The following is a 25,032-nucleotide window of genomic DNA, read 5'->3' as shown; positions in this document are numbered from 1 at the left end:
TTAGTATAAGACCCAGGGCTTTCGGGGACAGCCCAGTGTCTGAGCTCAGAGCGCAAAGAGAGATGGGCATATATGCAGCCCCACGGAAAGAGACCCACTTCTGTGAGGATACATATGCCTACAGTCAGCGGGAAGGGGTTAAGCGGTTTAATATATTTGTCTGGAAAGTGCTTTAAACCATCTCTTGTTTACCTTGATGTTAACCATATCATCAGGGCAGAACTTCTCAACTTCGGCATCAAAAAGAGACACTGGGTTACAGCTGTGCCTGGAAAATAAATGGGGAGGAAGCAATGTACATTAAAGGTTTTTCAGGAAATTAACATTTTAAGATATGAGATTTATTCACACTCCATCTAATGGTCATCTATCGTGAGATGTCATGGCAATTGTAAAGTCTAGATTTTCTTTTTTTAACTTAAAATAACAAACATGTTATACTTACCTGCTCTGTGTAATGGCTTTGCACAGAGCAGTCCAGATGCTCCTCTTCTGGGGTCCCCCACCAGCTCTCTTGGCTCCTCCTCTTCTCTGTGTGAAGCCTTAGCAAGTCACTTGCTGTGGAGACACACGTGCATGCTCAGTCCCGAGCTGTGGGTGTTTATGGAGCCGTGCTCAGCCCCGGTCCCTCCTCAGAACATCTGATTGACAGCAGCAAGAGCCAATGGCTCCTGCTGCTACCCGAGTCCCTGTGAGAAGAGAAAGAAAAGGGAGAGAAGACTGCAGCCAGACACAGTGCTGGATCCCTGACAGGCTCAGGTTTATGGGGGGGGGGGGGGGGGATAGTTAGTGGAGTGTTTTTTACCTTAATGCAGGTTTACTTAAAGCAGAATTCCAGGCAAAACCTAACTACTCTTAAAAATATTCCCCCCCCCTCCTATTCTGACCAACCTTTCCCAGGCAACCGATGGGCCATAGGAAGCCTATTGGTGATATCACACACTCCCAGGCATTATTAGCCATTGTCTAGCAGTCTTTCCTCCCCCCTGCAGCCACATTGTTGATCAGGTGACCAAACCGGGGCGGACTACAAAAAAAGTATACAGATCTTTCTTACACAGATTAGTCAGAATATGTGTTAGGAGGGGTGAGGGAGAATTTTTAAGAGTACTTTAAGTGACAATTGTGCGGTCGTGCGACACAGTAGCCAAATAAAATGTATGTTCCTTTTTTCCCCCACAAATATAGCTTTCTTTTGATGGCATTTGATCACCTCTGCGTTTTTTCTTTTTTGTGGTACAAACAAAAAAAGACTGACAATTTTGGAAACAAAAAAAATATTTTTTACTTTCTGCCATAAAACACATCCAATAAAATAAATAAAATACCTTCATAAAATTTATGTATTTTGCTACATATTTTTGGTAAAAAAATAAATTAAAAAAGCCAACAAACGAATATTGACTGGTTTGTGCAAAAGTTATAGCATCTACAAAACTATGGGATATTTTTATGTAATTTTTATTTTAATTATTTTTTTTTTTACTAGTAATGGCAGCAATTAGCGACTTATAGTGGGACTACGACATTGCGGCAGACAAATCGGACAACAACACTTTTTGGGGACCAGTGACACCAATACAGTGGTCAGTGCTAAAAAAATATGTACCGTCACTGTACTAATGACATTGGCTGGGAAGGGGTTAACATTGGGGGCAAAGGGTTAAATGTGTTCCTAGCGTGCTTGCTGTGTGGGCGGTGCTTGTACTGTGAGAAGGCAGAGATCTGTGTTCCTGCTTAGCAGAAACACAGGATCACTACCTTCCCATAGAACAGCAATTTTCCTTGTTTATATTGGCAGACCGCCTCTCTGCTTCTCTCGGGAAAGATCTGCGGTTCTCGGCAGCTCAGTAGACATCTGGACCCGCTGATTGGCTCCTGTTGTGTCCAATCACTGCGGGAGTGTGCCCCAGACCCAGAAGTGCAAGATCACATACAGGTATGTGATTTTGCACAGGAGAGCCACCTTGGCGCCGTATATGTACTGTATACGGTCGGCAAGCAGTTAGAGAGACACTTACTGGCACTTTGCCCATTCAGGCTAATGTGAAAGTGTCCCCTGAGAGCCCATCCTCCAGCAAGGTATACACCTGATCTATGCTCCATTGTCTCTCCCTAGGTCCAATGGATGGGTATTTCCCAGGTATGGGGAAGCATGTGACCTCTTGGGTCCAAGTGGACAAATCCTGGGTAAGCCCCAACAAACTAAGTGTACCCAGGGTAGACTCCTGCAGTAAGCATAAATTCCTTTAGCACTGTGAAATACCCAGTACATACATGTATACGTGGAGCACGTGGCCCTCTCCCCTACCTATCAGTATGCAGCGCAGGTTGCTTGGGCCAACTGCCAGGCTTCAGTGCTGTCACAGAAAGGTAAGAGAGAATGGGAAGAGTTCCAAGTTCTGTGTAAGCGCCAACCAGATCAGTTTGGAGCTTATAAAAGTCATCTTCTCTGTACTGCCATGGGCAAACACTGTAAACATATATAGTGGGGGGGGGGGGGGATTAAAACTCCTGCCAGATTTTTATGGTATATTTCTTCTGAGCCCATTGTGACCGACAAGAAATCAAACATTTTATAGTTAGCACCAGAACAGGAGGCGAGGGGGAAACCCTCCAATGGGGACACCTGTCCTAGTAGGAGAATTCTCAATTTGGACAGATCTCGGAAATCTCCCCAACAGGACACAGACAGCAATAAACCAACAAGAGAGTTTTAATCATTCCCTGTTGGGGAAAACCTAAAGTTCTGGCTAAACATAAATTTAAAGCGAATCACGTTGACAGATATCTAAAAATCTATAAGACTACAAATCTCCTGTAAAGAATACTGGAAACTCTGCCAGTTATACGTCCTCAAATGGAATAAATGAATACCCACCAGGATTTGAGATGTCTCTGAAAATCCATCCCCAACAAGTGTCCAGAGACAGAGGTCATGATGACTGACACATCCTGCAATGATCAAAACACGACCCGTTATAATGATATCGCTATTTTACTACGAGGGAATCCTTGAAAGAATGTTTAGGGAACCCCTGCTGAAAGATGTTATATTATCAAGACCAGTTGCAAACATTTTTAAAGTAGACAAAGAATACGGCATAATATAGTGTATTTCACTCTCACTGTGGAGTTTTTAAACCACTCATCTACTATACTACATGTTTCTCAGTGATCATTTCTGAAATGTAAGAAATAATTACAAAACAAAAACAACCGCAAAAAAAAAAATGAAAATAAAACAGATGTCAATAGAAAAATACCCCCTTGCATCAGTCGTCAGTGGCGAACTGCCCCCTTGCATCAGTCGTCAGTGGCGAACTGCCCCCTTGCATCAGTCGTCAGTGGCGAACTGCCCCCTTGCATCAGTCGTCAGTGGCGAACTGCCCCCTTGCATCAGTCGTCAGTGGCGAACTGCCCCCTTGCATCAGTCGTCAGTGGCGAACTGCCCCCTTGCATCAGTCGTCAGTGGCGAACTGCCCCCTTGCATCAGTCGTCAGTCCCCCTTGCATTGGTCAGTGGAGAAATGCCCCCTCGCGTTGGTGGCTAGTGGAGAAATGCCCCCTCGCGTTGGTGGCTAGTGGAGAAATGCCCCCTCGCGTTGGTGGCTAGTGGAGAAATGCCCCCTTACATTGGTGGTCAGAGGAGAAAGAAATGCCTTCTTTCATTGGTGGTCAGGGGAGAAATGCGCTTTTACCCTTGCAGTGGATTTTTTCTTAAAGCGGAGGTCCACCCTAAAATGGACCTCCGCTCATCGGAATCCCCCCCCCCTCCGGCGCCACAATCGGCACCTTTCAGGGGGGAGGGGGGTGCAGTTACCTGGATAATCCAGGTAACTGCACCCACTTCCGGGCTAGCTCTCTGCGGAACGGGCATAGGTTACGCCCCCGTTCCGCAAGCGCCCGCCCCCTTCAGCAAGTGCCCCGCTGCCTGCTGGGAAACACACAGCTCCCAGAGGCAGCGAGGACCGTCCGGATTGCGCCGCGCGGATTGCGCCGCGCGGCTCGCGCATGCGCAGTAGGGAACCGGGAAATGAAGCCGAAAGGCTCCATTTCCTGATTCCCATACCCAAGATGGCGGCGGGACCCGGCAGCCGAGCGAGCGATCGGCTTCGGGTGCCGACATCGCGGGCGCGCTGGACAGGTAAGTGTCACTATTTAAAAGTCAGCAGCTGCAGTATTTGTAGCTGCTGGCTTTTAAAAAAAAAAAAAAAAACGCGGAGTCCCGGTGGACTCCCGCTTTAAAAAAAATACAGGTACATTAACCCTGAGGAGGCTGAAGTGCAAACAGTGCCAGTCAAGCTTTACAGAGCAGGCTACCGACAGGTCTAGGCGCTACAGGGATCCTACTGAATGCGAGGATTAAGGTAGGTATTTACTCTTTAATCCTCAATACTAAATGAGCAGGTAACCCTTGTAGTTTGGGCTCTGCCATTGTTCAAGGAACCCTCCCAACCTCTGGAGGAACCCGGGTTGAGAAAGGCTGTTCTATATAAAATGTCTATGTTCTGTGGTGTTGACTTCTTTATATTAATCTGCATGAAAACATTTACCATTTCCACTACTCACCTTTCCAAACAAATGATACTCATATTCATAGATCTTGTTATACTTCGAAAATCCTTCTCTCTGTCAGCATTTAAAAGATAAATATGAATTCAGTTTACAAAGTTAGAACACAATACATTAAGCAGTTGCTAAATTGTTAATTATGCTAAAATTATATGGATTGTAGGAATTTGGAATGTGACTTAAAAAGAACCAATCACTATTGGACTTTGAATATTCAAATCCTTCTAACTGCCCTGAGAAGAAGAATTACTTCCTAAAGCTGTTCTTACGCAGCTTAAATTTTGGATAATTTCTGTTGAATCAGCCAAACTTTGAGCTGTGGGTGTCCCTGTCAGCACCACCCGGCTCAACAAAAGTCAGTTTCAAAATCAAATTAGCTGGGTGGAATATTGTCAGACAAACAGTGGCTGCATCCAATCACATGCAGTCATTGTTCGGGTAAACACAGTAGACGGCAGCGGAGATTCCTCCATCCAGTCTTAGCATGGATGGAGGAATCGATTTCTGTAAGTTGCGTGACTTTCAGGACGCAGTCGTGTGAACCAAGCCCTAGACCAGTGATGGCGAACCTTGGCACCCCAGATGTTTTGGAACTACATTTCCCATGATGCTCCTCTACACTGTAGAGTGCATGAGCATCATGGGAAATGTAGTTCCAAAACATCTGGGGTGCCAAGGTTCGCCATCACTGCCCTAGACTGACTATTCGGCTTGAAAGTCAGGGGTCATGTAGAGTGATTGTTGCTGCCCTTACTTGATGCACTACATACTCAGAAACTGGGAAACAGTACACAAGGTTATTTGTGTACCTCAGGGAACTGGTTACCCCAAAAGAAAATGGAAGGTCAAATTTTTGTTTCTATTAAAATAACAATCACGTTATACTTACCTGCCCTGCACAGAGCAGCCCAGATACTCCTCTTCTTGGGTCCCTGGCTGGAGCTCCTGGCCCCTCCCTCCTGTTGAGTGTCCCCACAGCAAACAGCTTGCTATGGGGGCACCCGAGCTTCAGCTCCGTGTGCCCGTTCAGACACGGAGCTGTGGTTCGGCTCCACCCTCTCCTGATTGGCTGAGTTTGATTGACAGCAGCGGGCGCAACAGTGGCGCTGCTGTGTCTCAGCCAAGCAAGAAGGAGAGTCCCTCGTGGACATCGCTGGATAGAGATGAGGCTCAGGTAATTGTTAGGGGGGGGGGTGCTACACACAGAAGGGTTTTTATTGCCATGCATAGAATGCATTAAAGCAGAGTTCTGCCAATTGTTTTTTTTTTTTAAACCCAGCAGCAACAAATACTGCAGCTGCTGACTTTTAAAATATGGACACTTACCTGTCCAGGGCGCCCGCTATGTTGGCATCCGAATCTGATCTGTCCCTCGGCTCAAGGTGCCGCCATCTTTGTTAAGGGAATTGGGAAGTGATGCTTTGCGGCTTCACAGCCTGGTTCCCTACTGCGCGTGCGCGAGTCATGCTGCGTGATCCCCCTGGTCACTGCTGTCTCCCAGAAGACAGCGGAGGGGGTGGATTGGAGGCGCCGGACATGGCGTAGATATCTGCGGATATCTATGCCCGGAGGTGGGAGCAAAAACCTGGATTAGACAGGTATATGCTCCCCCCTTCCCCCTAAAAGGGGTTAAATGTGACACCGAAGGGAGGGGAGGATTCCAAAACGCAGAAGTTAAATTTAATACTTTTTCTATTCATTACATTGTGTAATATGCCCAACACTAACGAGGATTATTTTTGTATGTTTTCTTCTTTTCTATAGTGTTGTGTTTTAGGTCTTTTATATGTCATACGATGCAAACATTTTCAAACAAAGATTACATAAAACAAAATTAAAAAAAGTTCTGCTTTTACAACCACTGCTGCCACTGTTGACCTCTAACTGGAAACGCTTGTTACATGAAACAACTCACTAACCAGAAAAAAGCCAAACAACTAGAATTTTCACTGAATGAGACCAGAAATGGATACTGATGGAGCCAGATTGTCCTTTTTAACCGATTTATATATATGACAAACCTATACAAAAATTATTATGGATTTTAGAGACTCCAGGAAAGCACAGCCATAGTAAGTGACACTCACCCTCCTCATCCTACCATTGGACATGATATCAGAAATCCCCTTGGCAGCGTCATTTTTCTCCGCCACACACAGGACTTTCTGGACAGGAATTCTAAGGGACATGATTGGGGATTTTTCGGAGCAGAAACGGATGCTGGTTCGTGTCCAGATCTTAAACCTGCTAAATGTCAAAATACTTCTTTGGAAAATCATCGCGGAAGCAGCAAGTGGTACTTGGGCCCTGAAAAGGTCATGGCTGTATTCAGTGCATGGAACGCCACTTGAAAACGATTGAAGAGCACAAGGATTTCAGATGTACCTGGAATGATAAAACGTTGTTTGAGGTCAATATTCATATTAAGTAGTTGACGTTACTGAGCATTGCTGCTTCCACTATCAGACTCCAGTGCTGGCCGCACACACATGGATTGTATCACAACCCTTAATGCAGGGCTCAACTAATTTTCTTTCAATCTAGGAGCCAGCTAAAAAAAAAAAAGTTAACAAAAACTGTGTCTGTCTTCGATTCAGACTGCGAAGCAACAAAATGTGATTATTTTAAAAGGGGGGGCCATTCTTTTCCATACACAATGTATATGGCAAGGTGTCTTTCAGCCTCTGCCTGTGTGATATTCAGTAATATACAATATATTTCCCCCGGGGTGATGCCACTGTTGTGCTTAGTGTCCCTTACTCTGGGTGTCGTTGAGATTTATATTGGTGGCTGTCAGCTCTCTCAGACACTGGGTAAAGTGGCGGCCACGTCTTCTGTAAAACACGTGGCACCGCTCCTGGAGCTGATTAAAGTGCAACTTTTCCCCTAGCCAATCAATGCGCAGCCTGCACCCTGCCACCTCTACAGCCAATAAAAGAGCAAAACAGTGCCAGCTCGGCGACCAATTTGAATGTGGCACACCAATGACACAGGGCTCAACTAATTTTCTTTCAATCTAGGAGCCAGCTAAAAAAAAAAAAGTTAACAAAAACTGTGTCTGTCTTCGATTCAGACTGCGAAGCAACAAAATGTGATTATTTTAAAAGGGGGGGCCATTCTTTTCCATACACAATGTATATGGCAAGGTGTCTTTCAGCCTCTGCCTGTGTGATATTCAGTAATATACAATATATTTCCCCCGGGGTGATGCCACTGTTGTGCTTAGTGTCCCTTACTCTGGGTGTCGTTGAGATTTATATTGGTGGCTGTCAGCTCTCTCAGACACTGGGTAAAGTGGCGGCCACGTCTTCTGTAAAACACGTGGCACCGCTCCTGGAGCTGATTAAAGTGCAACTTTTCCCCTAGCCAATCAATGCGCAGCCTGCACCCTGCCACCTCTACAGCCAATAAAAGAGCAAAACAGTGCCAGCTCGGCGACCAATTTGAATGTGGCACACCAATGACACAAAAAGAATGTGCAGCTGTGCCGCAGCTGACAGGAATTCAATGTGTGCACACAGAGCGTCACACTAAAGCGTCATTGGTTGCTAGGACATCAGTGGCCCTAGCAACCAATGACAGCAAGTGCATGGGAGATTATTGCAGCGAGTGAGCGGCTGGAGGCTCCCAGCAAGGGAGAAAGCAAAGAGAGCACATAGTGCAGCCACCGACAGGAATGGACTGACAAAAGCCCAGGCGCCAGGACGCAATTACTGTGCTTGTCGCCATGGTGACCTGGTGCCTGGGATTTCAATAGACTTTATCTATGGATTTGCTTCCTCCTGACATCCCCTACACATCTACAGAACACAACTGTGATTATAGGGGCTGTGGCACCAAGATTCTTCCAGATGACCCCTACTTCACCATAGTGTTCTATAGTAACATAGGAAACAGCAGGAGAAACCAAAAGACCCCGCGCTGTCATGTCTTTTTTTTTTAGCCATCTTGTGTCCTTACTAAGATGATTTACTGCCACATCCTGTCTTAGCGACACCAGGACAAGAAATAATAAGGGGCAGGTGTCAGCAAATACAGGAAAACATACACACACAGCAACAAAAACCTGACAGATGATTGAGCTCTACTAAATAATTGTGCTGTTGTGTCACCATACCCCATCAGATAGATACTCTTTCACTTCCTGTCCTTGTCACACATACAGGAAACCAGAAGAAATCTCTCCAATGCGGGGGCACAGCAATAAAATGCTGATATTCTAACCCAACCGCCAGCTAGGGTTGCCACCTCATCCCTTTAAACCCCCAACACATATTATTTACACGGGTTCTGTGGCTGATTAAGGTGGTAATTAAACTCACTTGGTGCCTTTATCTGCATTAAACTAGCCTCAGAACCTGTGTAATTCATATGTGTTCGGGTTTAAAGGGATGAGGTGGCAACTGTACCACCAGCCATGTTACTAGGTACTGCTGCAGCGAAAAACATATACCACATCTCACTGTGCCAAACGTGATCCAGACAAGCGAATAAGAGCCGCATTGCAGCTATGTGTAATGGAGGTGTTTGCAGAGGGTTCCAACAAACAGCGACAAGTTGCCTCCTGTCAAGTGCTTCTGAAAAGTGATCCGTCGCTGCATTTTTTTTTGTGTCTCCGTCCCCATCAGATAGATGCCCCTTCACTTCCTGTCCTTGGTACTAAGGATAAGCTCCGGCGTGTTTGCACAGCCCACGTGCAAAGCCCACCAGGAAGTTGGTGCCTCGCTGCGCTAATCACAGGCAGTGAGACATTGGCGCCAACTTCCTGGAGAGCTTTGCGAACATGCCGGAGCTCATCCTTACTTGGTACATATACAGGAAGCCAGAAGAAACCTCTCCAATGGGGACACAGCTATAAAAATAAAATCTGATATTCTAACCCAACCACCAGCCATGTTACTGCTAGGGTTGCCACCTCATCCCTTTAAACCCAAACACGTATTAATTACACAGCTTCTGAGGCTAATTTAATGCCGATAAGGAACTGAAGCTGGCCATACACCTATAGATTCTCTGCAGATTTTCTATGGTTAGATGGAAAAAGTGCAACAGATTTCTCCATGTATGCTAAACCGTGTGGGTGGAGGAATCTCCCACTGGGCCAAGCTTCAGTATCTTGCTAGCCGGCACCGCTCTCAACCTAAACAATGCCTGCACCCAATCAGAATGTTCAGGCATTGTGAGAGCCAGCGGGGCCGACTAGCAAGATATGGAAGCTTGGGCCAGTGGGAGATTCTTCCATCCACACAGTTCAGCGTAGATGGAGGAATCTGTTCCACTTTTTCCATCTGACCATAGAAAATCTGCAGATAATCTATAGGTGTATGGGCAGTCTAAGTGAGTTTAAAGGCTCACGCTGCTGTCAATCACATCCAATGAAGCGGGCCGAGTGATACAGTGAGCGGCTGTGGCTGCCTGCTGTATCACTGCAGCACGCCCGCAAGCATTCCACATCATGCGAGGGGAGCTCGCAAGAAGTTGTGGAGTCCTTGTGGGGGGGAGCAGAGACAGCCGCCGAGGGACCCCAGAAGACCAGGTTCAGGGCCACTCTGTGCAAAACGAGCTGCACAGTGGAGGTAAGTATAACATGTTTGTTATTTAAAAAAAAAATACCTTTGCAACCCCTTTAATTACCACCTTAATCAGCCACAGAACCCGTGTAATTAATATGTGTTGGGGTTTAAACGGGATGAGGTGGCAACACTGGTTGCGGTGCAGCAAAGATTTATACCATGGGTCACATACACGATCCAGTCCAGCGAATTAGAGCCGCATTGCAGCCGTGCGTAGCGCAGGTGGTTGCAGCGGGTTCTAGCGACCCGAGTTGCCTCCTGTCAAGTGCCTCTGAAAAGTGATCCGCCACAGCAGACTTTTCAAAGCGGCAGCAATGACAGGTGCAGGGATGAATGAACTCGAAAGCTGGGCGTTTTTTTTTCTTCCTGATGCATTTTCCATCAAATTGAATGGGAACGCAGATGAATGTATGATGCAATGCACTTTGTGGTGATCGCCAACATGCGTCGCTGTGATACGTTTATATTGGTCATGAGACTCTCCACTGTACTACAGGACAGGTCACCCGAGGAACTGCAAGCCCCAGCAAACCAGCTCCCCTCAGTCACAGCAGTTGTATACAGCAAAGTATATAGATCAGCTATAAACTGAGCAGCCTGCAGCGTTAACCCAATAACCTCACACTATAATAACCCCATCGATCTCTATACACATAATAAACTCTTCCCCCCTCCGTGCTGCTGTAACGACACACACTCTATAAAAATCCTCTGTTCCCTCCTGGATTTCTTTCTCTCTCCCGCGCGATGGCTTCGCCTTTTCCTCGGATTGTCCCTCCGCTCTCGCCGTACACAGTCTCCTCCCACTTCCGGGTCCACGTGACCACGGCCGGACCACAACTCCCAGCATGCCTTGCGGTGCTGTTATACGGCAAGCGCACCCTGCTGTGAACGATTTCGGAGGCTGGTGACGGGCGCCGAGCGCTCGCAGCAGTAGCCGCCCTGTACTCCTAGCTAGCATTTGTTTTATATCAATAGCGGCTGCAGGGACTAGGCGAGCCGTCAGAATGGGTAACGGAAGTGACGTTCCGTCGCCGCCATCTTGCTACACCCCGCACTCGTCCACAGTATGGGGTTCCCCAGCGCTACAAGTCACATGACAGTTCCATTTCCGCCCTCCCTGTTTCACTGGGGACGGGTACCGTGAGGTGATTTAGTGACGGGCGGTGAAGGGAAAGTCTCTACGGTTATTATAGCCTGTAGGGCCTTTCTGTGTACATTTTCGGGGGTTTTCCAGGGTGAGACGCGACCTAGCGCTGGTTATCACGTGACCGCGGCTTGGGTGGCTGTCATGGAGTCACATGACCTAAGCGGAACTACATTTCCCGGCATGCCCCGCGCCGCTATTTTATCGCAAACGGGGCTCTGGGAGGAGTTTGTGTGCTCCGGGGATTCCTCGAAGCCAGCTCGCTACGTTCACAGCGCCTACCGGAGGCGATGGAGGCTGCGGAGCTCGGCTGAAAGGGGGGGTTCTCCTCATCAGCGTGACGTCAAGGGGAGGTCATGTGGTCCGTCCTCCAACATGGCGCCCCCCCTGTGAGGTAGAGTAGGTTCCCCCTTTGCTGGAGCTCTGGGCTCCCCTCTAGAGGGGCGATTATGATCGGTTCCCCGGACCTGGTGGCGTTTACGAGGGAGGAGGAGGAGTACGACGAGCCAGCGATGAGGGTCTCTCCGGGGCTGCCGGAGGAGTACTCGGTGCCCCTCTTCCCATACTCGGAGGCAGAGAGCAGTCCCTGGTCCCGCCTCTCCGGAGCCAAATTCGGACGCGACTTCGTCCTCATCTCCGAATTCTCCGAGCAAGTGGGGCCGCAGCCGCTGCTCACCATCCCCGACGACCCGCGAGTGCGCGGCACCTTCGACCTCAACTACTTCTCCCTGAGGATCATGTCCGTGGACTACCAGGCCTCCTTCGTCGGGCACCCGCCCGGCTCTTCCTACCCCAAACTCAACTTCGTCGAAGACTCCAAGGTCGTCCTGGGCGATTCCAAAGAGGGAGCCTTTGCCTACGTCCACCACCTGACCCTGTACGACCTGGAGGCCCGTGGCTTCGTCCGCCCCTTCTGCATGGCGTACATTTCCACCGACGAGGACAAGATCATGCAGCAGTTCCTGGAGCTCTCCGGAGAATTCTCCAAGGCGTCCGACTGCCTGAAGACCGGCAATCGCAAGGCCTTCGCCAACGAGCTGGAGAAGAAACTCAAGGACCTGGATTACACCCGCTCGGTGCTGTTGGACGAGATGGAAGAGCAGCAGAAGACGGACGACAAGGGCTTCTACACGACACAGGCCATCGAGAAGGCCAACGAACTGGCCAACGTGGAAAAGTCCATGATCGAGCACCAGGATTTGCTCAAACAGATCCAGTCCTATCCTTATAGGCATTTAAAAGGGGAGGACTACCAGCTGTATGTGCCGGAAAGTGATCAGGATGAAGCTACAAATGGCACACCTGAATCGGCAGTGGCGTCTGACCACGAGGAGATTGGAGAGTCAGACGTCTTTACTTCAAGACCTTCCTACACTCCTAAGTTCATAAAGGCCAAATCTTCCAAATGTTTTGATAAGAAATTGAAAACGTTGGAGGAGCTTGTGGACAGTTATTTCTTTACACAAACCATAGACTTGCTGACCAGCCTCGAGAAGAGATATAGAGGTGACGTCAGCTACTTGTTGATGGGCCACCTTGACCGAACTCTGTTGGAGCAGCAGACCATAGTCAACTTCTTGTTTGAAGATGTGTCCACCTGGGATTTGAAGCTAGTCGATAGGCAATACTCGGAGAACTTGTTAGCTGCTCACACTATGCCAAGTTCTGGTCTAGAACATGAAACCATTAAGCCTTCAACAAGTTTAGAATCTTACAAGTCCAGCGTAGAGTCTGTCCCTATTAAAATTGAGCAGGAGTTTAACAATGATAACGATAGGGAAGTAACAGAGTTAGCTGATTGTGATAACCCAGGTAACATGGAATTTCTTGACGTGGATACTAAAGGGAGCATAAGCAGTGGTGAAAGTATTGAGGTCTTACAGACAGAAAAATCCACCATGCTGATCCACTCTGAGAGCCAGCCGTGTCTTGGACAGCATACTAGCCCTCAGCCTCCAAGAAGAAAAGCCGGGAGCAGGCGGACCATTAGCGAGGACAGTATAGAAGTCCTTAGCACGTGTCCTTCTGAAACTGTGATTCCTGAGGATTTTCGAGCGACGTACCAAATGGCCATTAATGAAGAAGATCCCATTGTGGAAGATTTGGATAGGGAGCAAAAGGTTGAGCAAGGCTCTCCAGAAGTAGATCCCTTCAAGAACGATGAAACCGAAAATGATTTGGCCATGGATCCTCCATGTTGTATTAGGACAGACAACTCAAGTTCTGAAGAACAATCCGGAGAGCTTGTTCCTGAACAATGTGATGAAAGAGCTGTTGTTAGCATCCCACCACAGCCATGTAAGAGCATGGGCCAGAACTTTGGTCAAGTAAAGTTCTCAATTGAACATGTAGAAAATGCTTATAGTGAACCTGCTGCAGCTCCCGAGTCCAGTTACTTGTTGAGCAGCAAGGATGCTGAGAAGAACCTGCTTGATGAGTACTCTGACTCAACCAGTTTTAGAAGTAACGCATCAACATGCTCCGATCGGACACCTTCCCCTCCTCCCGTCATCACCGTCACAGACCGGCAGAAACGGAAAGCTGGCCAAAATGCACTAATGTTCATCAGGCAGTACCCCTTTTCCCATCCCGCCATCTATTCTCTTTTGAGTGGGAGAACTCTTGTGGTCCTGGGTGAGGAGGAGGCCTTTGTGAAGAGGCTCGTCACTGCTTTGTCTTTGTTTGTCCCTAACCATGGACAAGTTGCCAAACCAATTAAGCCATGGGTGACTTCGCCTCTACACATCATGGATTTCCAGAAGTGGAAACTGATTGGGCTTCAGAGGTAAAAAAAAAAATGGAGGCATGCATGTTTTTATTTTGGCAGTTTTCAGGGATGGTCAAATTCCAGGAGCTATTTGATGCTTATTGCCAGGTGGCACCAACATTTTCTGTAGCTCTGTACAAAGTGAGGGACATGTAGCAGTGGTGTTCAATCATTGGGGGCACACATAAAACAATGTGAATGAGAGCACTGCCCCCATGTTTAGGGTGATGGTGGTACCTGGTTCCTGCAAGTGCCTCCTGAATTCTGCATAATGGTTCCACCACTGCCCATTTTGAAAATTAGAAGACCTATTTAACTCCTGGTTGCTGTGAGGTGATACAGACCGTTCGTAGAATGCAAGCATTGATAATAGATACTTGAATAATGTGCAAAAGAGGTGTTTAAAGGGAGCTTGGCACTAAGCAGATTACATTAGGAGACTAAAGCAGCTACTCTCCACATTGCCAGAGCAGCAAGGCCAAACATTTTCAGCCTAAAGTGATTGTTAATGATCACCTAGTAAAGCAACCTATTCAGTTTAAAATAGAAATGAAAGGCAAAACGTTTGTGTAGAGATGTGTAAAAAAAAAATTAATACCTCTTCCCCTTTTTTTTATACGTGATCACAGTCCCTCTGTTCTCAGCTAAATAAAAGATGAGGGAAGGAGAAACAGCAGCACACTAAGCTTCCCAGTGGGAGGGTGTGTCAGGCCAAGTCTGATCATTGGAGGAGAGCAGGTTGAGTTCCCAGAACGGCTAGATAACTGACCACTCTGTTCTCTCATGCCTAGTGTGGTCAGTTTTTAATAGGAAAGCAGAGGGACTGGCAAGAACCTCAGAGATTTCATATAAAGAAAGCAATGCAAAAACAACTTGATACTTTTTCATACAGGTTACATGGTACAGTAGGCACATATCAGGATTATGAAATGTTGGGTTTACATATTAATTTGAGTTTTTGTCCTGGAAGTCTGAAAATGGATGCCACCATCAGATGCATGCAAGGGGGGTGATTTGTGTATGTTTATAAAATTGCATCATACCTTGCCAACCTCTTTCAAAATGCTATTTTGCTTGGCTGTGTCTAGCTTCAGTATTTTGAGTCTGCATGCTTCCCGTAATGTAGGAACATCTATGTATTAATGCGTTTGGATCAGCTTGATGGTCAGGCAACTATTATTGTCTGGAGGAAGTCAACAACTGCAACTCATTTATCACAGAAAAAAACCGTGTACCATGAAAACTGTAGCCAACTGGTTTCTGGAGTTTGAGCCACTGGTTTAGAGCAACAATGTAGCAAGTGACAATTCCATCTCTGCACACTTTGTACTAGGTCATCTTTAGCATTAATGTGATGCATAATGGACATTAATTGGGACTTTTAACAAAGCTCTGGCCTGGTAAGGTCATGTGTTTCCATCCCACTGGACTTTAAATGAAACCATGGCCTGGTAAGGTCATGCGTTTCCATCCCTATTGTATTAAAAAAACAAGGGGGACATTGGGACTTTACATGAAGTATGTGGTAGCAAAAGAGTACAAGGTGAACTACTAGGAATTTTATTAATCGTTGGATTTACAAGAGATAAATACAATGGTAAACAGAGTAATAAACAATACATGGTAATGGTAATAATAATGGTACAACATGATTATGACATCATGTTGTACCATTATTATTATTATTATTACCATTACCATGTATTGTTTATTACTCTGTTTAATATTGTATTTATCTCTTGTAAATCCAACGATTAATAAAATTCCTAGTAGTTCACCTTGTACTCTTTTGCTACCACATACTTCATGTAAAGTCCCAATGTCCCCCTTGTTCCCCCTATTTTTAGCATTAATGTGTCAGCCAGGTAACCAGCATTTTTAGGAGGAGAGGTCAGCAGTGGAAGCCCCACATTTCTCTCTCAGTGCAGGTTTCCTTCCGAGGAGAAGTTGCAGTTTATGTTCAGTGAGGACTACTGAGACATGTATCTTTAGAGCAGCCTTTTTCAACTGGGTTGCCTTCTGAGATCTTCGGGGTGCCTTAAAGTGGTTGTAAACCCTCCTAAACATGTTTTGCTTTGTAGATAATACTTTTCTCAGGCAGCTGATCGCTGCCTGAGAAAGTGCACTTACTTGTGTCATTTTCGTATAAACCGCCGTTTTGATGTCCATGACGTCAGCCGCGCTTGCGCAGTATTGACGTGCGAATGCGGTGTATATTGCCGCCTTTGATCTTCCTGCTTCTCTGCCTTTGTTAATACGAGACATTCTCCTCATTGCGGCAGAGGAGAAGTCTCGCGTTGTACAGATATCCCTGCTCTTCCTGACATTCCCCCTTGTGACTGAAGACGTCACGCAGGGGAATGAATCAGAGCAGAGCGAGAGAGTTATGACGCTACGGCGCATGCGCGAGATTTCCTGAGGGAAATCTAACTAAGGGCGGAAATGACGTCCGCAAAGGACGTCAAAACCAGACGTTGCTATGGCGCGGGCGATACCCGGAAGGGAGAGATTTTTGAAAAGGAGAAAAAAGGTATTTATAGCGCTCGTTTTGAGGAATTATATAGATCGTATGAAGGCTGATGTATAGTAGAATAGAAACAATATAAAATTAGAATTTTTTTGGTCGGGTTTACTTCCTCTTTAAGTCTGGTACACACTCACACTATAGGTTTTTTTTTTTCCCCATTCGACCCGGTGGGTTGAACGAAAGAAAAACTGTCAGCGCCGGTCTGAGCCGCTGTACTTACAATGAAAAGTAGAGCTGCACGATTCTGGCTAAAATGAGAGTCACGTTTTTTTTTTTTTTTTTTTGCTTAGAAGATAGATGACGATTCTCGTGGCGTAATATAATTTTTCACATTAAAACAAAAACAATTGTGCTAACTTTACTGTTTCGTTTTTTTTTTTATTTATTGAAGTGTATTTTTTCCCAAAAAATAGCATTTGAAAGACTGCTGGGCAAATACAGTGTGACATAAAATATTGCAGCAATTGCCATTTTATTCCCTAGGGTCTCTTCTAAAAAAAAAAAAAATATATATATATATATAATGTTTGGGGGTTCCAAGTAATTTTCTAGCAAAAAATATTGATTTTAACTTGAAGTGTCAGAAAAAGATTTAGACTTTTTAGGGCCGGTTCACACTGCGAGCCGCGGCGAGGCGTCTCCGACTTCCTCGCCGCGACTTGCAGGGGGGGTCAGCGGCGACTTGCAGAGGACTTCTGCATAGAAGTCAATGCAAGTCGCCCCCGAAGTAGTACAGGAACCTTTTTTCTGAGTCGGAGCGACTCGAGTCGCTCCTCTCAGAACGGTTCCATAGTACTGAATGGGGGCGACTTGCGGGAGCGAGGCGAGGCGAGCCGTGTCGCCTCGCCTCGCCTCGCAGTGTGAACCGGCCCTTAAGTGGTTAAACTTCCTGCATTTACAGTGGTTGAAAGCTTGGCAGACTGCCCAGATTATTTGTTTACACAAGAAGTTCTATCCCTTTGATCTAAGAAGTAAGTGTTAGTTACAATGTTTCAAGTTCTAAACTTGGCAGACTGCCCAGGATGCTTTCTTTTGACAGCTGAGTGAGCAGATAATCTCTCCACTTGTTTATATGAAATAATCGCCTACTCTCAGCGTGAGGGATCGTCGGGGGGGTGGGTGAATCGAGATCGCAATTTTTTTAACGATGAATCATCGTGCAGCTCTAATGCAAAGTTAGTACAGCGATCTCCCCCGCTAGGCTGTTGTGTTCTGACAGGGGGATGCAATTCCCCCCCCCCCCCCCACCAGAAAACTCTGATCAGCGATCTCTGCTATTGACTGAGAGTCCTGATCAGGAGCTAGTTGGCTGCTGGTTTTCCAGCATGCTCGTCCAACAGAAGCCGGCCAATCGGCTGGTGTGCTATCAGATTGGCGAACCCGTTGGTTAATGTAACAAGTGACGTTCCCTTATCTGTACATGCACTCCACTACTACCAGGTTTGTTGATCTAACAGAACACCTGCAGTCAGAAGAAGGCTTGGGCAATGCGCAACGGAATGTTGGAGCAACTTGAATTCCCAAACAAAGAATATAAATGGTAAAAAAAATATATAAATTAAATACTTGTTAAGCAAGTGCACAGTGAAAGAAATAGAAAAATATTGAAGTAAACATCAAAATTCTTAATTTCAGCACGTTCACAGTCAAAATAAATATTATTATTAATAAATATATACAATTTATTCAAAACTTATTTTCAGCAAGTCCACAGTGAAAAAATAACATTTATATATATCTAGTCTAAATGAAAAACAAGTGTTGTTTTGGATTAGTAAGTTTCACTATGAGCCATTATTGTAGCAGAAAGGGGAAGTGTGATCATGTAAGCATGTCCGTAGTAGGTGGCTTGGATTGCGCATTACAGTCTGCTGGCTGGACAGCAAGTCTCTCTTGAAGTGCATCTAAACCCAAGAATAATAATGTAATACCGTATATACTCGAGTATAAGCCGAGATTTTCAGCCTCTTTTTTGAGGCTGAAAGTGCCCCCCTCGGCTTATACTCGAGTCATCGCTGTCTGCCCGCTCGATCAGCGTGTCGAGCAGACAGACAGCGGCCATTCTATTCAAAAGCCGCGCCTCCGGCTCCGCCTTCGCCTGTGATAGGCGGAACACTGAATTTCCCAGCAGCCTGTGTTCCGCCTATCACGGACATCGTATCATCCTCGTACTACGGACGAGGATGATACGACGTCTGTGATAGGCGGAACACAGGCTGCTGGGAAATTCAGTGTTCCGCCTATCACAGGCGAAGGCGGCGGCGCAGCTTTTGAACTTTACAATGGCCGCCGCCGAAGAGGGCACGGGACGGCACGGCACGGCACGGGACGGGACGGGGGCAAGGCAAGGCACGACACGGGACGGATGCAAGGAGGCAAGGCACGGCACGGGACGGAGGCAAGGAGGCAAGGCACGGGACGGAGGCTCGGGACAAAGGTAGGCTGGACACACACACACACACACACACACACACACACACACACACACACACACACACACACACACACACACACACACGGATGGAGACACACACAGGGATGGATGGATGGAGACACACACACACAGGGATGGATGGATGGATGGAGACACACACACACAGGGATGGATGGATGGATGGATGGAGACACACACACACAGGGATGGATGGATGGACGGACACACACACACACAGGGATGGATGGACGGACACACAGGGATGGATGGACGGACACACAGGGATGGACGGACACACAGGGATGGACGGACACACAGGGATGGACGGACACACAGGGATGGACGGACACACACACAGGGATGGACAGGCATGTCTCACCCTCGGCTTATACACGAGTCAATAAGTTTGCCAGTTTTTTTGGGGGTAAATTGGGGGCCTCGGCTTATATTCGGGTCGGCCTATACTCGAGTATATACGGTACTTGCCATACAATAAAAAAAACACCACCAAATGCCTCCCATGTCTCACCAATATAGCATATGCTTAAAAACAATAGAGAACTGAGTAACTCAAGACAGGTAAGAATTATCATTGCAAGGTATACCAAACCTCTCAAGGTGGATACTAATATCCTGAATCAAAGGATACTATTGTAAGTGAGCTAGAAACCCATTTACCCCAAATTGTATTAAAAAGAGTAGGTTTCTTCCAAAGTTCAAAGTTAAGCTTGTATAAAGGGAGACTATCATTAAAGTGTTACTAAACACACAACAGTAAAATTGGTGTGTATTCGGAGTAAAACATGATTGTTATACTCCTTGTGGCACCTAAGGCGTTAGTCCTCTGCATTGTGTGTAAAGGCTGTGTGTTCTTGTGTCTCTGATCCTCCCCTTCTTCCGCTGTCCCCAATCCATCTCTTAATAGAACAGAGCATTAGGAGACATGCTGCATATTCAGTTCTGTGTGTATCGCTAGAGAGTTTTTTTGTTTTTCTTGGGACAGTGCATATGATCAGCACAGGGCCAATCGGCACTGCCAAACAGAGGGTCAGGGGTCCTGCAGCCTCATAGGACAGTCAGGGGTGAATAAAATCTCCTCCTACAGGCTTTAACCAGACACTGATAGAAGTCACAAGACTGTTCTGTAATGAAAAAAGGTATTTAGCAGTTTATATTTACTAAAAGAATTGTATTTTCATGTACTGTGGGAGACCAGATATAGTGAATGAAAGCGGCGCTCCACCCTAAAGTGGAACTTCTTCTCATCTGAACCCTTCCCCCCTCCAGTGCCACAATTGGCACCTTTCGGGGGGGGCAGATACCTGTACAGGTGTATGCACCCACTTCCAGGCATAGATAGCCGCAGATCCCAGAGACAGCAGGGACCGTCTGTATTGAGCAGTGCGACTCTCGCATGTGCAGTAGGGAACCGGGAAGTGAAGCTGCAGGGCTTCACTTCCTGATTCCCATACCAAAGATGGTGGCGGCAGCACCCGATCGACAGATCGGCTTCGGGTGCCGACATCACGGGCGTGCTAGACAGGTAAGTGTCTATATTTTAAAAGTCAGCAGCTGCTGTATTTGTAGCTGCTGACTTTAAATAAAAAACAAAAACGGCGCAACTCCGCTTTAAGCCGAGTGGGCAGTTCAGGGCGTATTGTTCCCTTTCCAGAATAGGATAATTTATTTTAAGCAAAAAGTTACAAAATATGTAACAAACATTTTACTTATTTAGATACAGACAGAGTATCAAAAATACCCAATAAATTCATTTTTAGGGTGCAAAACATTGGTCATTCATAAGACAGTAGATATAATATTATTATTATACACAAATTATATCTCGCCAACAGTTTACCCGGGCTTTACAATGTAGAGGGGGGACAGTACAATTACAGTACAGTTCAATACAGAAAGGACAGGAGGGCCCCACTCATAGAGCTTACATTCTAAAGGGAGGGGGTGGTGGTACAAAAGGTAATAGATGCAGGGAATGATTTGATGGGGTTGGCTATAGATATAAAGAAGTTGACCTCTGACCAAAACGTTTGTACTATAGAGCATGATCAGAAACCATGTAAAAAAAAACAGCAACTCCTCCACACCCTCTAAAGCAGGGGTAGGCAACCTGGGGCCCTCCAGCTGTTGCAGAACTACAAGTCCCATCATGCCTCTGGGAGTAATTGTAACTGCCAGCCTTGCAGTGGATCATGGGGAATGTAGTTCCACAACAGCTGGAGGGCCCCAGGTTGCCTAACCCTGCTCTAAAGCAACCAGGAGTAGGGCACAGGCCCATTTTACTCAGCCTAGAAGGCGTAAGAGGACTCTGGCTGAATATTCTTAGTTGTATTATCCTATCTCTAGAAGAGATCACAGAACCCTTAGAGGTAGTGGTGAACTCAGACCAGTCTCCATCAGTGACCTGAAGATCTAAATGGGACCAACGGTCCTACAGAACAGCAAATCTAGGGTTAGAATCAGTCATCGGGGTAGAATAGTATTCTGAGATCAATTTAGTGGTATCAGGTCTGCTTAACCAAATGCCGACCGGGCCATAGCCGAAAGACAGCTACACTGCGGTCGGCCTATTCTGGAAGGGCGCCAATGGACGTCCTCACAGAATGTTGCTCTCGCACGCCCCCTTTGGCGCGCTCCTGCAAATATCCGTGATCGGACCCGACGCATCATGGATCACGGTAAACGGCCGCTTGTAACAGCCGTTTACCACGTGATCGCGCTCCGTCAAGTGACAGAGCGATCACTTGAAAACAAACCGGCATCATGTCATGACGCCGGTTCCTCCCTCCCCTCTCTGTACAGTGCCAGGGAAGAATGGAGAGGGGGAGAGATTGTTTTTAGCAGCGCTGTGGGCTGGATCTGTAGTGCCCACAGCGCTGCTCTGTGCCCATACTGTGCAATACTCTGCAGTAATGTGCAATACTCTGCCAATACCCTGCAAGACTCGCCAATACTCTGCAATACATTTTAACAGAAACAACGTTTTTTGTTTTTTTTTTACCACATTTTCAGTCTTTGTTGATTTAGAGCGCAAAAAATAAAAAACCCAGCAGTGATTAAATACCACCAAAAGAAAGTTCTATTTGTGTGAAAAAGGGACAAACATTTCATATGTGTACAGTGTTGCATAACTGAGTAATTGTCATTCAAAGTGTGAGAGCACCGAAAGCTAAAAATTGGTCTGGTTAGGAATGGGGTTTAAGTGCCCAGTGGTCAAGTGGTTAATAGTTTCTCAAATGCAGCAGGGGACAATGGCAGGTCCATTTTAATGACATGTCTGTTTCTTTTGTAGAGGGGTCTCCTCATCCGGCTGCAACACCCTCCATTCTCTGAACCGCTACAGCCGCTATGCCAGCATCCTGGACGCTGACAACAAAACTCTTCGTTGCCCCATGTACAGGGGAACCCTCTTGCAGAGGCTGGCTGACCACCGCACTCAGATCCGTAAAGGCAGCACCTACTACATGCATGTGCAGAGTATGCTGACCCAGCTTGGCGCCAAAGCCTTCCTTTTTACTTTCTGCCATCACGTCCACCTGCCCATCCGGGAAAAGGAGAGCGAGGAGTCTATCGCACAGCGCCGGGCCGCCTTCCTCCACCAGCTGCTTGGCCTGTCTCAGGAGGACGCCAGAATAGTAGAATACCTCTCGGAGCTCCTGAAAATGCATTACCTAAGGGAATCAGGGACGCAGCTCCTTCCTGTGCTCAGGTTCGACTATATCCCAAGCTTTTTATACAAAATCTGACGCCTGGGCCGCAATGTAGAAGTATATCCTCCCAGGGAGACTTGTGGCTCTCTAAAGGACTCTTGAAGCATGATTATTTTGCACCATAAGCTGGAACAGAGTTTGTTTTTTTTTGTTTTTTGTTTGGATGTCCTACTTTAATGTTGTGTCTTATTTTTCGTTGTCTCAGTGCATCGTACTACTGAGGGCCCTAAGCTCATGGCACCTAAATAGTATCTGTGAGAGAAACAGTAACTGGATTCAGGGCCATCAGAGCAGGTATCGAGGTTAATGCAAATCTTGCTTTTAGTTATGTCAAATTTATTATGTGAAAGACAACGGCTCTTGTTTTAATAACTTTATACTATATTGGGTAAAATAATTAGCCAAGCCTAATGTCGGATGGGCATTTTGTTTTTTCTTTAATTCTCTTATTGCAACTGCAGAAAGTTAATTACCTCATTTTATTAATTAATGCAATCTCTGTGGCTGATTTTGTTGCATTGGGGGTTAGTTACTAAAGGCAAATCCACTTTGCGCTACAAGTGCAAAGTGCACTTGGAAGTAAAGTCGCTGTAGATCCGAGGGGGACATGTAAGAAAGATAAAAAAACAGCATTTTAGCTTGCACATGATTGGATAATAAAATCAGTAGTGCTTCCCCTCATTTCAGATCTACCCCTCAGCGACTGCACTTCCAAGTGCACTTTCAATGCAATTTCAATTGTAGCTTGCACTTGTAGTGCAAAGCGGATTTGCCTTTCAAAAATAACCCCCTGTGTGTCCAGAGCAAGATGGCTGAGCAGGTCCCACTCCCATGCGCATAAGATGCCATTTCTGAAAATACTTATTGCTTGCTTGGTTGGCTGTAGCTTCTGGCGGACAGAAATTAAAACTGCTTCAGCCTACACCCCTTCCTCAGTACACACATGGCTACTCCATAGTGGTAGCTTTTCGGTTGGGTTCACACTGCTGCGATGCGGGAATGCTGCAAATCTACTGCGGGTTCCCGCATCGCATGCCTCCTGGTGGCAGTTCACACTGCCCTATGCGAACTGCCGGGAGTGTCAGTGAAAAGTTAATGACACCTCCAAATCAGTTCGCATATCGCGATCTGAAAACTCGGACAGAAATCGGATCGCATGGTGTGAACACCCATGCGATCCGATTTTGCTGCGGACCAAAAAGAGGGTTCTGTACGAGTTTGGGCCGGATGCAATGCGAATTCAGCCATACTATCTGTATGGCTGAAATCGCATTGCAAAGAGATCGCCTGTGATGTGCGGTGTGAACCCAGCCTTACAGACTAAGTTGATTATTTGCACATCAGGCCGGCAGCTGCTTTGGAGTTTGCTTGACATTTCTGCATGCCTTTTTTTTCTTTTAGACAAAGAATAAAACCTGAGTGAAGCAGGATGGTGGCCGCAGTGCCCTGCCTCCAATGGTGGTAAAGAAAAAGCCCTAGGAGTGGCACCACTGCCTTGGTAGTAGCAGGCAGCTTCTACCCAAGGCTTCTCACAGAAATGCTGATTCCGCAGTGGTCAGCTACTACTTCATAAATGACAGACAAGGAACGCGTATGCTATTTCTGTCTATGTAGTTCTAAAAATGGCAGGGAAGGAGACCTGATTTTTCTCTGCTGCAGTTAACTGTAGATCTACTGTCTGTCTCAGCCTGTGATTGGACAGTCAAGGAGAAGCAGCAGACTGGTGAAATCATCTCTCTCACTCTGTTCTCTCTTATCAGCATAGCTTTTGTTAGCACATGATCATTGTAGAACAACTGACTGGCTCCTAAAGATGGCCATACATTATACAATTTTATTATTCTGTTACCTTTAGATTTACCAGGCAGGGGCCTGCCTGATTGCATACAAATTGAAAGTGTTTCAGCTTGACCTCGTATTATATGGTTTTGGTAAGTCTAAAGGAAAATTGTATAATGTAGGACCAGCCTTATGCTGCTTCTCCCTCTCCCATCGTGAGCTTTGCTGTACAGTGGGTTACAGAAGGTCAATACCTGGTCAAATTCACTTATTCACACAGCTTACATTTCAAAAATACATTTAAAGGGTAACTCCACTTTCGTGGGGAAAAAAATTGCAAAAAAAGAAAACATAATGTGATTTTATATAATTGCGACACAAGTCCTATTTTAGTTAAGTGTTATTAAAAAAAATACCTTTCCTTTTCAATCTGCAGCCGCTGTCATTTACTGAAAATGCAAGATGGCTACCTGGGGGTGTTCTGTACATAGAATGTGTACTGA

The 25,032-nt window shown here is 46.2% G+C and overlaps 2 protein-coding genes across 2 annotated transcripts in view; one reads left to right on the top strand and one right to left on the bottom strand.

Annotated features, from left to right (window-relative positions):
- TOP3A (DNA topoisomerase III alpha) overlaps positions 1-10,971 on the bottom strand; it is a 50,589-nt gene extending 39,618 nt beyond the window's left edge. The window contains exons 1-5 of the mRNA XM_077449438.1: positions 10,845-10,971; positions 6,662-6,959; positions 4,572-4,631; positions 2,882-2,955; positions 193-268 (exon numbers count right to left, since the gene is read on the bottom strand). Coding sequence (XP_077305564.1) covers positions 193-268; positions 2,882-2,955; positions 4,572-4,631; positions 6,662-6,853 — 402 coding nt within the window. The 5' untranslated portion in view covers positions 6,854-6,959; positions 10,845-10,971. The remainder of the gene's footprint in view (positions 1-192; positions 269-2,881; positions 2,956-4,571; positions 4,632-6,661; positions 6,960-10,844) is intronic.
- Positions 10,972-11,353: 382 nt separating this feature from the next.
- On the top strand, positions 11,354-24,303 carry SMCR8 (SMCR8-C9orf72 complex subunit). The gene is made up of 2 exons (XM_077449437.1): positions 11,354-14,079; positions 22,333-24,303. Exons 1-2 carry the CDS (start codon positions 11,744-11,746, stop codon positions 22,784-22,786), a joined length of 2,790 nt encoding a protein of 929 aa, XP_077305563.1. The 5' UTR covers positions 11,354-11,743; the 3' UTR covers positions 22,787-24,303.
- The last annotated feature ends 729 nt before the right edge of the window (positions 24,304-25,032 follow it).

Source organism: Lithobates pipiens, unplaced genomic scaffold (genome assembly GCF_037356315.1).
Source record: "Lithobates pipiens isolate NorthernLeopardFrog02 unplaced genomic scaffold, aLitPip1_a1.2 Scaffold_22, whole genome shotgun sequence".
Taxonomy (NCBI): Eukaryota; Metazoa; Chordata; class Amphibia; order Anura; family Ranidae; genus Lithobates; species Lithobates pipiens.
Note: the sequence above shows the minus strand (reverse complement) of the source record. Positions and strands in the feature narration are given on the sequence as shown.

Excerpts from the sequence above, each read along its gene's own strand:
- SMCR8 (XM_077449437.1), top strand. The coding sequence starts at position 11,744 with ATGATCGGTTCCCCGGACCTGGTGGCGTTTACGAGGGAGGAGGAGGAG. Across the intron at positions 14,080-22,332 it reads AAACTGATTGGGCTTCAGAG|AGGGGTCTCCTCATCCGGCT; the intron begins GTAAAAAAAAAA and ends TTTCTTTTGTAG.